We start from the raw sequence: 12,279 nt of genomic DNA, 5'->3' as shown, positions 1-12,279 counted from the left end.
TAGCTCATTTTATTTGAACACGTGGTTTTGGGCTTAACAGTTGATTCTTGATAAATATTTTAAACATAAAATGTTAACAAAAGGTCTGACTCTGCACAATGCGAAATTTGGAAAATGTTCATGATTTACCAAAAAGTGGCCTAATTTACCTGCATGCACTGTAGGACACAGGGCTCTCCATTCAATTATTTATTAAGCAGTGAGATTAGGAGTACAATACAGGCTAAATATGTAAACAGCTTTTCCCCTGAGGTATAAATTAACACTGGGAGAGAGAGTATTAAAAGCAGACCACCAGGATAGATTCTAATTTTGTCTTTTGGCACATTTGACATTTCTAAAGCAGTTTTCTATTGCACAGTGTAGACAGGTCTAATTCTAAGCACTACGTCTGATTTCCATACTGCTGGAAACAGACTGATTCCATTCAACTGATGCATTAATACACAGAACACACGCCACAACATTATTTTCATAATTCAATCAGGTTATCGTTGATATGCTTGTGGACAGACCCAATTTTGATACCAATAAAAGCTCTACCTTAAGAGTAAATCAGCAACCATAGACGAATAACACAGAAAAGGAATGTCTTAAAAGCTGGTAAAAGTCCTCTTTATGTACCATAAATCGCTAAAGACTGAAAGGAATACATTAGTGTTAAGTGCAAAATGCCTCAGATACACGGTGTATGATGATATATTAGAGATGATTTCACCTGAATTGGCCATGTGTGAATTTTACTAGATTTCCCTTCTTTTACAGTGTACTGACTTGAGTATGTACTTGCTTTAGTCTCATCATAGCCTGTTAAGATTTTAAACATCTGTTTTAAATATGACAAACTGGATTCAAGGCCTGATTAAAAGCACACAATTACAGTTTGGAAGTAATTTGTCTATATCAGCAGTACTCAACGCTTATTTGCTCTCTACACACATGGCTATACCCATTCCACCACCTATACAAAGTGAAGCGACCCCTTTCTGTCCCCCTGTCCTCTGAAGTGCATGAAGCAGGGTCACCAACACTCTACAGCCAGACATACCGAGAGGATGTCCGAGAGCGATCGCCCCTCCACACACATTCACCTGAAGGGAGAGAGACAAAAGAAGTGTTAAATTATGCTGTGCACACATGGATATGTCAAATATATAACAAGGAAATGTTGTAATTGATCAGCTGTAAAAAATGAGGCAGATTAGTAATTGTCTTTCTATAAATATTATAATTATGTTTTTTAACTTAGGCAAAGAGTTCATTTCATTCATTTTCATGTTGCACTCTGGTCACTGATAGCAATAGTGAACAAAGGTCAAGTGAGATGGACCTCCAATATTTGCAATAATGTAGAGACTCATCATGATATTACACTCTTATTACTGTGGTACAGAAATCATTGGGTAACTGTGTCAATATAATATTGTGTAAAGCTGCATGAAGCAAAGTATGTATAAAGTGGAGGAAACACACCTTATCAGGATTTAGACCGAGCTCCTTTACCACTGCGACGGACTGAGCTGCAAACGCTTCATTTATCTCAAACAGATCAACCTCATCCAGCTTCCATCCGGCTTTCTCAACCTGGTCAGAAAGCAGATTCAATTCACTTTAAAATCCAACTTATAGAATCATTATTGCTTGTGCAAACCAAATTTGTTTTAACAATAAATTGGCAAGGACTGTAGCAGAAAACACTTTAATTAATGAATTAGTAAATGTTGTGTTGTTATGAACCCAAAACAATTTCTAAAAAGAATCTTGGCACAATCAAACTCTTGGCTCAGATTCTAAATCTGGGTCTGAGTATTTCAGGATAAGCACTGATTACAAAAATTAATTCTTCATTCATGTGGCTGAATTAAGTGCTGCGATGACTCAACAGACACTCACAGCTTTTCTAATGGCTGGAATTGGCCCTGTGCCCATGACTGACGGGTCAAGGCCTGCCTGAGCCCAGGACGTGACGCGTGCCATTGGTTTTAAGCCTCGCCTCTGGGCCTCTGATTGGCTCATGAGAACGGTAGCTGCAGCTCCATCATTTACGCCTGTTAAACAAAAACACTACTATCTGTATGCAGTGAAAATGACACTTAAGTTACATCATAATTGAGTGTCAAAGATGTCACCATTTACCCGATGCATTGCCAGCTGTCACTGTACTGGAAGCATCCTTCACAAAACAGGGCTTCAGTTTGGACATAGCATCAATATTACTGCCATGCCGAGGAAACTCATCAGCTTTGACCTCGACTGGACCTGATATGGTAATAAAGGGTTTATTTGAATTTATATTCAGTGTCATCAGAGATAAATACAAGCTTAAGGAGATACAAACATTCCACACAAAAAAAAACTTCAGAATTTGTCTTATTTTCAAAATACATTTACTTGACAATTTGCATAAGATATTAAATCTTGATTTCAGAAAACACAATTATTTGATTTTTCTTAGGTAACTTTCTTGTACGATTTATGCTTTAAAAAACAATAAAAAAATCTTTATCTCATTATAAGGATGATTTTACTGAAAACAAGACAAAAATACTGATTAAGAAAATATTTTTTGCAGTACAACAACACTGCCTAGACTGAATAAGGTACACTACTGTTCAAAGGTTTCAAGCGAGTAAGATTTTTTTATGGAAAGAAATAAATACTTTTAATTAGAAAGGATGCAAACTGATCAAAATTGACAGTAAAGACTTTAACATTATATACATATTTTTACAAAAATAATTAAAACCTATATTTTAAATTAACGTTGTTCTTTTGAAATTTCTATTCAAAGAATCCTCAAAGAATTTATCAAGAATTTTCACAAAAATATTAAGCAGCTTGACTGTTTTCAACATAGATAATAGTAAGAGATTTTTCTTAAGCACTAAATCAGCATATTAGAATGATTTCTGAACGATCATGCAACACTAATGACAGCTGAAAATTCAACTTTGCCATCACATCAATAAATTACATTTTAAAAAATACATTAATAACAAACAGGTATTTTAAATTGTAATATTTTACATTTGTTTTTACTTTTACTTTTTTATCAAATGAATGAATTATTTTTTTTGTAACAAGAGACATTTCTCAAAAACATTTAAAAAAATACTTTATTATTTAAAAAATTAAATCATATTTCTAAACACAAAAGAACCTCTTGCCTTTCCTAGAGGGAACAGTAACTGGCACAATCTCCTGGTCAAAATATCCAGCCTTCTGAGCTGCTTCAGTTCTGTTCTGTGATGTTACGGCAAACTGGTCCTGAGCCTCACGGGACACCCCCCACTGCTTGGCCACATTCTCAGCTACACAGACACACGACCAAAACTAGATCAGTTGGCCTATTAAAGGACACAATAAAGGTAGGCAGTCTGTTTTAAAATATTACCTGTGACTCCCATGTGGTAATTGTAAAATGCATCTGTGAGTCCATCAGTCAATATAGAGTCCTGCAAAGTAGCGTCCCCCATCTTCACCCCTGACCTCATCTGCACTATATGAGGAGTCTGACAGACAAAGTGTTGCATGGATATCATCACCTGTTACTTAAAAATAACAGAAGTGCCCTAACATTAGTGTCTTTACAGATGTCTTACCCGACTCATGCTCTCCATCCCTCCTGCTACTACTATAGTGGATTCTTTAGTCATGATGGACTGAGCACCAAGACACACAGCCTTCAGGCCAGATCCACAGATCATCTGACAGCTCCATGCTGGCACGGAGTATGGGATACCAGCACCAACACTTGCCTGCCGGGCAGGATTCTGCCCATGACCTTAAGTAAATGTAGGAGATTACTATCAATTCCCAAGTGAACTTGAGCTTTGTGAGTTCTGTATTTATATGGTGAGTAGGCTAAAGTACACTACATGAAGTGCTATACCTGCAGTGAGGACATGACCCATGATGACCTCGGAGACTTCTTCTGGCTTTACATTGGCCCTCTTCAGCACATCTTTGATGACTAGTGTCCCCAGATCATGGAGAGGTACACTACTAAGGGTTCCATTGAATGATCCTGTCAATAAAAAAAAAGCAAAAATATTGATACTTTTAACTGAAAAATAGAATTTATAGAAGAAAGCAAAAAAAGGCTATATTGCCCATACACCAACTTTTGCTTTTTACCATGTCAAAATCATATGGAGCATGCATGTGTAAACAGACCAAAAAAAAAAAAGATTGTAAATGCTATTTCTAATTTAATAATGCTATGCTATTATTATCTCATTTAAATATTGGTATTATTTCCATGATTAAAAGTTATAGGAAACAACAGCATAATTTACTTAATGGGCAGAATTATAAAAAAAGTATATATGAAGAATTTATTATACAGTATATGAATGATAAAGGATTCAGCAAAGCGATCAATACAATTTATCCTGGCCATGGCGCTGCAATAAATCAACCAATCAGAGCACGAGAACACTGGCGAGAACGCCGAGCAACCAATCAGAGCAGCTTTACGTTTCTCCTGACACAACACTACTGCCGGATAGCTCGAGCATTAGCTAACTAAAATAAACAAATCAGACACATACTTTGACTATACATAACTAAAGCAAACAGACTCTCAAATAATAAGATTATTATTTGGTTAATTTGTTAAATCAGGGGTTAGTGACACAGGAGATAAAACTTTCTAGTATAATCTGTCAACAGGATACACTGTAGTTTGCAGCGACACAGAGGTGCTCAGCATCGTATGGAAAAAATAGCATAATGATATGAGACATGAGATTATGTTTACCTATAGGAGTCCTTGCGGCAGAAACGATAACAATCGCATCCGTGTTCATCTTTGCTGTAATGCTGGTTTTCTCGGCAGGTTCCTTGTTGTGTGTCCGGTAGGCTGGCTCTCTCTATATATGCAGGTTGTCTCGAGGAGCCTCCTTCTTCACGCGGTCTCATTCGTTTGATCAGAAGAGTACGAAAGCATCATCAGCGAGATACGAGTCTGATGCAGTGGTTTTATTTTGGTGTTGCGCCATCTAATGGTGCGGATGGCTAACAAAAGGCAGCAAAACGTTGCTTATGCATACTAGACTTCACTAAAAATGTTTAATTAAAAAGCCTCTTTACATAAAAAACATGTCAAACATCACTTTACAATCTCACTAAATACACAGATTTAAATGCATTTGACTGCTTAGGCATTAAATTGAAGACATGTTGATAAACAGATGTAATGGTTTTAATAGAATTCATTCAAAGCAAGGTTTGAGTCATATTAAAATTCTTTATTGATATTTGGTCAGTACATGAAAAGGATTGAAATCAGATTTTAACAAGATACATCTCAAACTACACACAAGTCAAACAAAATGTTTTTTCTCGTCATGTAGAGGAACAAAAGGAAAGTTCAACATCAGGAAACTAAGGACTCTCTGAACTTGCAGCTTCAAGACTTAATTGAGCATTGATACATCACACGTAGCTAAATGATTTCCGAGTTCTAACAAGTGAGCAAATGAACAGTACAGAACCAAATGTTCATATCTGACAGAGAAAAAAATGGTTTAAAAGTCATTCATTAAAAAAAAAATGAATTCAAATATACAAACGCAATGTTGCTCATTTTATAAACGTAATCAGCTTTGAACATGTCACAAATGCACTGTAATAGGTTGTGATGGAAGGTTGGGTACAAAACAAAAGTGATGCATTTGACCATTTCTCAAACAAGAACTAACTGGCCTGAAGGTGTGATTTCCTTTTTTTGTCATGACTTAAAAAAAAAAAAAAACGAAACTTTCAGAATGTTACAAAGACCCTGTGGAGGCATTGGTGGCAACTGTTGCTGCAGATGAGTCCAGGCCATTCTGAGTGCTGTGCCGCATACCAGCAGTCCTGCTGACTTTGGAGACAGCAGCGGCCTCATGGGAGTCAGCATTGGAGTCTGTATCGTTCGAGTGCTGAGTCACTGACGTCTCACTGCCCGTTGGTGAGTCCACGCTCTCATAGCCTGCACTTAGTTGAGTCACGTACCCTTCTCCGCCCCTCTGGCTCACTGCAACTTCTGAGTGGTTGGAAAGTTTCGACATGCCACCATGAGACGGGCTGGAGACAGATGGCGATGGTGGGTAATCTTCATCTGCACTGCTCGCTTCCCTATACAGACTAGCCCCAGATGCACCCCTCTGAGATGAGTTCCCGTTGGAGGGTCCGTTGGAAACCCTTCCGCAGTCTTTCGCAACGTTTGAGCCGATGGCGTTTGCAGATTCGCTTTGAATGGAAGGTTCAGAGGCCGCCGAAGGTGAAGTTCTGCTTGGACCAGCTCCACTAGAAGTGCCTTGGGAGTTCAACTGAGACACCTGCTGCCTGGTCTCCCTCAGCTGCTGCTGAAGAACCAGGATGGTGCTCTGCATGCCCTCCACTTCCTCATCCAGTTGAATGATGAAGTCATTGAGCTCTGGACCACATAAATTGCAAAGGTACAAAAACAGACAACAAAGAGTGAGTTTAAGTTCCATAAAAACGTACCATAAATGGAGTTAGATGAATAGAGAAGGGTTTTGCTCACCATCTTGGCTGCTTTTGAGCTCTTCGCTGTACTTCTTCTGCAAGGCGAGCTCGGCCTCCAGCTGGGCGATGCGCCCCTGAGACAGCTGCCTGCCCAACTCCTGATTCTCCTGGATCAGCATGCGACATTTCGCCATCAGCTTCTTACCAGTCTGGCTGCAAGGGAAACAAGTCTAACATCACATCGTGAACATGGCCACAGGGTCGACACAAGTGGTCACTGCCTTTACAAACTGGGTGGTAACTTTAACCAACCAGAAACAGCTTCCAACAAACTCCCCAATGGCCACACTGGTAAATACGGTTGACCAGCAAAAAATGTTTAGATGCACTTAAGAAAATGGTATAGTTTTTGCAGAAAGCGGTATTCTGAAACTAGTAAAAGCAAACTAAGAGGTTTAACATGCCTGGATTTCTGCAAGAGATTAAGCCTTATGTGACGGTGTTCTCACAGCTTTTTAAAGAGTGCATGTGAGTGGAAAAGATCAGACAACTAAAAGTAACAACGTAGTGGGGAAAGCCAATTACCAATCGTGCTACATGTATATGCAGTGTAAAAATGCACTGCTAACACAGCACATGTAAACGCAATTACGTTTTGGCAGCTCTCTTGCAATAAGCAGTTTCCTGGTGTGCATGTAAACACAGTCAACGACAATCAAGAAAATCAACTAACGGTTCAAACAATTCTGGGAAGAGATGGTTAAACAGCTATCAAACCAAATCAACTTAAACCAACAAGTGCAATACATCTGAACATATCTAGTATGGTAGCATTCCAATAGGCCATTGAACAAGTTGCAAAACCAAGTTCATTTTAAAATCTAAAAGCAGAGATGATCACAGATGAAAGTACCTACCTGTTAATCTAAAACCAGCTATGAGCAACCAAGCAATAATTGCATCAACTGAGACTTAATGTTATTGTGACTGGTCTTGTACTAAATGACAGAAGGTAAAAAAAAGTGCTTGAAACTTTCCAGGCAATAGGCATCGCAATTTCTTGTATTATCATTGAGATAAAATAACTGCAAAGCTGGATGTGCCAGAGCACTTCATTTAATTCAGCAGCATATTTTACTCTTCTCTTTAGGGGTAGGTAAATGCAACCCACATCTACTGGAAAACTCTGTACTGTATTGTACTATACTGCATAAAGATATTTTCAGTACCGGTGAACTTTGAATTTAATGGTCACTAGGGTGCTTTGGTGCCAAATACAGTAAGATAGTAATATAGCAAGATAGCTACTGTCCTCAAACTAACTGACTTGGAATAATTTCAGAGCAAATGCAGGTATTTAACATTAAAAGTAGTTTGAGGTTAAATGTGAGGTCAAATATAGATCTCATTAAACTGGTTCACCATCTTTTCTGGACAATCTGCTGCAAACCTCCAATGAAATCTCTGATGAATTATATAATGCCACTTTAAAGCAGACAATATTTCAAAAAGACTTGGTAGCAAAGAAAATTGCCTTACCCCAAGTTGTTTTCATAGATTTGCAAAGCAGAAGCTCAAAAACTACTCCTGAATCACTTATATTGTAAATGTAACTTTAACATAAAAATTTAATAATCGCTATAAAATATCTACTGAGCAAAAAACCTGCAATAGAATTCAACTTGACCCGAGAAAAATTAACAAAAAAATTGAAATCCTCTCTGGGTGACCGCAAAATAAAAAGTGGATTAGAAAAAGTACACAAGATAAATACAAATTATTATATACAAACATTTAAACAGCTTGAATAATTTCCTCTAACACACATTGCACATTTGCATTCACATTGAAAAAAACAATTATGTTTGCATCTGCAGCAGTGCAACAGCCAATTTAAGAAGATTACCAAGTCGTCAATTCATTTGGACCACACTGCTGTAAACGCAAGGTGCATTTCCAGAGCAAAAACAAAGTATAATATTACGAACACAAAAAAAAAGAGAAAAGGTTTGAAACACTGTACCGTATGTCGCACCTGTGAGATGAACATTTACCAAAGTCTTTGCAGATCAGAAAGTCTGATTCCTCCCCCAAAGTCTTATATCATAACAAAGGCTTCTGCCCCAAAGTCTTAAGATTGCTTAACTCTTCCCCATTTCATTGCATCGCACTACATTCCCACCTCCCTGTGTTACATTCTAGAGTCTTAACCAGAGTCTCAAGGCATCTACGATGGAGTTTAAATGGGGGCAGCATATTCCTCTGCAACACATTTAGTAGGGCCATGTCATGTTTTAAATGTTCAATCAGTGATCTTTAAGCTACAGTTCAATCAGCTCCAGAGCCAACGCTTTGCTCAAGTCTTTCATACGCCGCCTTTTTTGTTACAGGAAGCTTTCTAACATGGGCTGGCCAGTGTTTCCGATGTGACCACCTCTTCAGGAACAGTCCCGATTCCTTCAGGCTTCTGTACCATGAGGGGTGTGGGGGGAGAGAGAAAGCTGAAACAAAAGTGTCACCTGACCAAAACTGTTGTGTTTTGTTCTGATTTTACATTACGGTATTTGTAATAGCAGGGCAATATGAAAGAAAAATGTCTTTTGTTCTGAGCTTTGGCTTTAAAGTCTGAGTCTCGTTGTGAGCAAAACATTTCAGTCTTCCCCCACCATTATCTGCACTCCTGCAGAGGAGAAGGTGGGGGGTGAATCAGGAAAGTCTTGACTTTTTGTTTGGAGGGGGGAGTTATTTTAGTTTACCTATCAGGTGTAAATTTCCAGGCACTCAGTTCATTTTGGGCTTGCTCCAGTTTGTCTTTAGTCTGTTCCAGTTCAGTCTTCATTTTGAGGAAAAACAAGTTGATGGCTGGGTCCACCATGGACGTTCTCAGCTGAGCCGCACTCGGTTGCTGGACTTGCTTCAGGTACTGGATTTGGGTCTGCAAGGTAAGAGAGACCATTAAAATCTCAGCATGTAAAAAATGACAAATATCAATGTCAATGAAGGCATATGTTGCCCAGTTTTTAAAAATGTACTCTTTAGCTTTGAAGCTAGTATACTATTAAGTAATGGTTTAACGGTTTCAAAAAAACAGGACCTTTACAACAATTAATAACTATATATAATATATTACAGTTATAACAATGTAACTTTAAAAAAAAAAGGTTACAACTTTTCAAAGCATCACTTGTACCTGCAACAACTGTCAAAATGAGCATAACTGAGGCCTGACTGGGAAAATTGCACTTAAAGGTGCAATTCTGCGGTCATCCACTATCCCACATTCTCCACCGACATGCATTTGCTTTACTTTTTGTCTGCTGTTCCCATGTTTAAATGCTGGAGAGTCTAAAATCTTTACACTTTTCCACTTTCATTTAAATACTACATCCACAAGCTGTGGGACATCTACTACACTCCATATCATTAAAGCAAACTGACCCATTTCCTCCAAGTACTGACCATAAAGCAGAAGTAAAAAAGGGATATAGTAACACACTTACTGTACACTCTTGCATTTCCTGCTCTTTAGTAGCAAGCCTCATCACCAGAATGTTCTCCCTGCGAGCAGATTCCTGCTGTTGTTGCTTCAACTTCTCCTCAGACTCTTTCAGGCCCGTCACATCATTGGCTGCAGACATTTCAACATGAAAAAGATGTATTAGATATAGACATTTTATTTTCTGCACAACATAACACCTAGTCTAATACTCTTTGCTTTAGTAAACCACCCAAGACGAATAATTATTCAGAACATCTGGGACGTGCAAACTTACAGTTTAAATCAGCATATTTCGTCTCAAGCATCTGGACATAGGCTTCATGCTGTTTCCACCTACACCCGGAACAAAACAAATCAGCATTACAATCTGTAAAGCCTCAACATACATACTCTTAAAACTTATTGCACAACAGAATGGCTACACACCTTGTGCACAGCTCCTCTCGAGTCAGGGTCTTCATGTCAGATTCATTAAGGCGAACCTGCAATTACATAATAAAGACTTATAAAGAGACCATGTTTGGCGGAAAGCGACTGGTATAATCAGATTAGACTGCGTCAATGAGCTCACCTTCTTCGGGAGAGGTTCTTCATTGGTCATTCTGATCTCTGTGAAAGACAAGAGAACAAATCAAGCATCCAGTGAACGCAAACGACTCAAAGATACGCAGACATTCCAAGCAATAATATGAAGCAAAGACCTAGAGACAGTAGCGTGGATTTCACACGCCTACACATGTGCTATTACAAATATAGGCCACCAGGCAAGAGATTCGCTCGTTTTTACATAATCGCAACAATTAACGTAACGTTACGTTACAGCGGAAGAATTTGCCTGTGTGTTATATCTAGTCTTCGCAGTCGTGCATTTAAACGACAAATGATCATAAAAACATAGCGAAAATAGAGAAAAAAATCGCTTGAAAACGAAACTGCTCCACTAACCGATAAATTACACGGGCTTAACGTTAACGTTGCTGATCAATCATTTCATGCATTTTCGTCTCCACACTTAACCTTTTTATAAACGAAATGGCAACGTTATCTTATCGGCCTCCATATAATTTTAACAGTTAGTTTATCTTTGTGCGAAAAAACAACAATAAGCTTATCTTCCAGGGAAAACGAGTTCGCCTGTTTAAAGAGTTGAAATGCTAAATGCTCTGCGCTGCAAACAACCGCGCCATTCTGATACAATCTCATGAAGCTCGTTTCTGCCGGGGAAAATATGACACTTACGTATCCGATAATACATGTTCATCTTAAAATAAAGTCAATAAATTACCGCCAATCGACGTGGAGTAATAAAAATGTGCCGGCGCCTTCTTTGAGCAGTTTCGCTGTCACAAAATGGCGGAGAAGGAAGAGACTCTCCCTCTCCGAGAAACAGCACTTTTTCTGAAATAAGGAAATATATCCCTTAACACTTACCAGACCCGATTCACCTCGACCAGAATGACGCGTATTTCTTCCAATATGATATCTTACGCAGTTATGTTTAGTAATGAGTTTCTCTGGAGGAGGAAAGGCTATGTTCTTTATTTAGACGAAGGGGAGTCCGTCCGCCATGACCAGCGTGTGCGCGATGTTCAGCCGCACACAGCATCAGTGTGTTCGCGCGAGCGCTGAGGGGGAGGAGACACCGACACAGTGTTGCCATGTTGCCGCTGGAGTAAGAATCGGGTCTCCATCAACTAATACAGAGTATTCACAAACTTAAAAGATAAATAAAAAATACAAATATTCATATAATAGCAGTTCACAATATAATAAAGCAAACTGGACATAAGGTAAATGTGTTCACTTGATAAACTGTTAATAATAATAATAATAATAATAATAATGATGATGATAATGATAACAGTAATTGGCTTATTACAAAAATTGTCGCGTTGTGTTATGATTGATCCCTGTAACACAAATGAAGTGTGGCAAATAATAAAATAAATATTTTTGGATAAAAGCGTCTGGTAAATGTAAATGTAAATATATGTGTCACCAGAGCTGGGTAGATTACTTGAAAACTGTAATCCGTTACTGATTTCAAATTACATGACAAAACATTTAATTAGTAACATAATCCATTACATTACATATTTTAGGTAATATAATCACTTTTTGATTACTTTTGACCTAACTCATTTTATTACATTGATTTAAATAGGATAATCTTGTACCATATAAAAATGCAGAGAAAAAGAAAATATATTACATTTGTTGTTAATAACATAATGAAGTGCATTAAACATTAAATTACGTAAAGGTTTCCTAAACTGTGTATATATATATATATATATATATAT

The 12,279-nt window shown here is 38.0% G+C and overlaps 2 protein-coding genes across 2 annotated transcripts; both read right to left on the bottom strand.

The window, feature by feature from the left end:
* Positions 1-174: 174 nt before the first annotated feature.
* LOC107601581 (acetyl-CoA acetyltransferase, cytosolic-like) lies at positions 175-4,968 on the bottom strand. Its single transcript, XM_016293822.1, has 9 exons — positions 4,763-4,968; positions 3,893-4,027; positions 3,603-3,784; positions 3,395-3,512; positions 3,168-3,311; positions 2,137-2,259; positions 1,894-2,048; positions 1,474-1,584; positions 175-1,091 (listed from the first exon to the last, which is right to left on the bottom strand). Exons 1-9 carry the CDS (start codon positions 4,809-4,811, stop codon positions 921-923), a joined length of 1,188 nt encoding a protein of 395 aa, XP_016149308.1. The 5' UTR covers positions 4,812-4,968; the 3' UTR covers positions 175-920.
* Positions 4,969-5,231: 263 nt separating this feature from the next.
* Positions 5,232-11,635, bottom strand: LOC107601562 (pre-mRNA-splicing regulator WTAP-like). The gene is made up of 8 exons (XM_016293799.1): positions 11,408-11,635; positions 10,548-10,585; positions 10,403-10,458; positions 10,251-10,309; positions 9,978-10,105; positions 9,234-9,412; positions 6,536-6,690; positions 5,232-6,424 (listed from the first exon to the last, which is right to left on the bottom strand). Exons 2-8 carry the CDS (start codon positions 10,575-10,577, stop codon positions 5,775-5,777), a joined length of 1,257 nt encoding a protein of 418 aa, XP_016149285.1. The 5' UTR covers positions 10,578-10,585; positions 11,408-11,635; the 3' UTR covers positions 5,232-5,774.
* Positions 11,636-12,279: the final 644 nt, after the last annotated feature.

Source organism: Sinocyclocheilus grahami, unplaced genomic scaffold (genome assembly GCF_001515645.1).
Source record: "Sinocyclocheilus grahami isolate Dianchi unplaced genomic scaffold, SAMN03320097.WGS_v1.1 scaffold15.1, whole genome shotgun sequence".
NCBI lineage: Eukaryota > Metazoa > Chordata > Actinopteri > Cypriniformes > Cyprinidae > Sinocyclocheilus > Sinocyclocheilus grahami.
Note: the sequence above shows the minus strand (reverse complement) of the source record. Positions and strands in the feature narration are given on the sequence as shown.

Bases quoted from the DNA above. Each gene is read 5' to 3' on its own strand.
- LOC107601581 (XM_016293822.1), bottom strand. From the start codon at position 4,811: ATGAACACGGATGCGATTGTTATCGTTTCTGCCGCAAGGACTCCTATA. The intron at 4,028-4,762 runs GTAAACATAATC...TTTTATTGACAG, and splicing joins TGCCGCAAGGACTCCTATAG to GATCATTCAATGGAACCCTT. The intron at 2,049-2,136 runs GTAAATGGTGAC...TTTGTTTAACAG, and splicing joins GACAGCTGGCAATGCATCGG to GCGTAAATGATGGAGCTGCA.
- LOC107601562 (XM_016293799.1), bottom strand. From the start codon at position 10,577: ATGACCAATGAAGAACCTCTCCCGAAGAAG. The intron at 10,459-10,547 runs GTGAGCTCATTG...ATGTAATTGCAG, and splicing joins AAGAACCTCTCCCGAAGAAG to GTTCGCCTTAATGAATCTGA. The intron at 9,413-9,977 runs GTAAGTGTGTTA...CTTACCTTGCAG, and splicing joins AGGAAATGCAAGAGTGTACA to ACCCAAATCCAGTACCTGAA.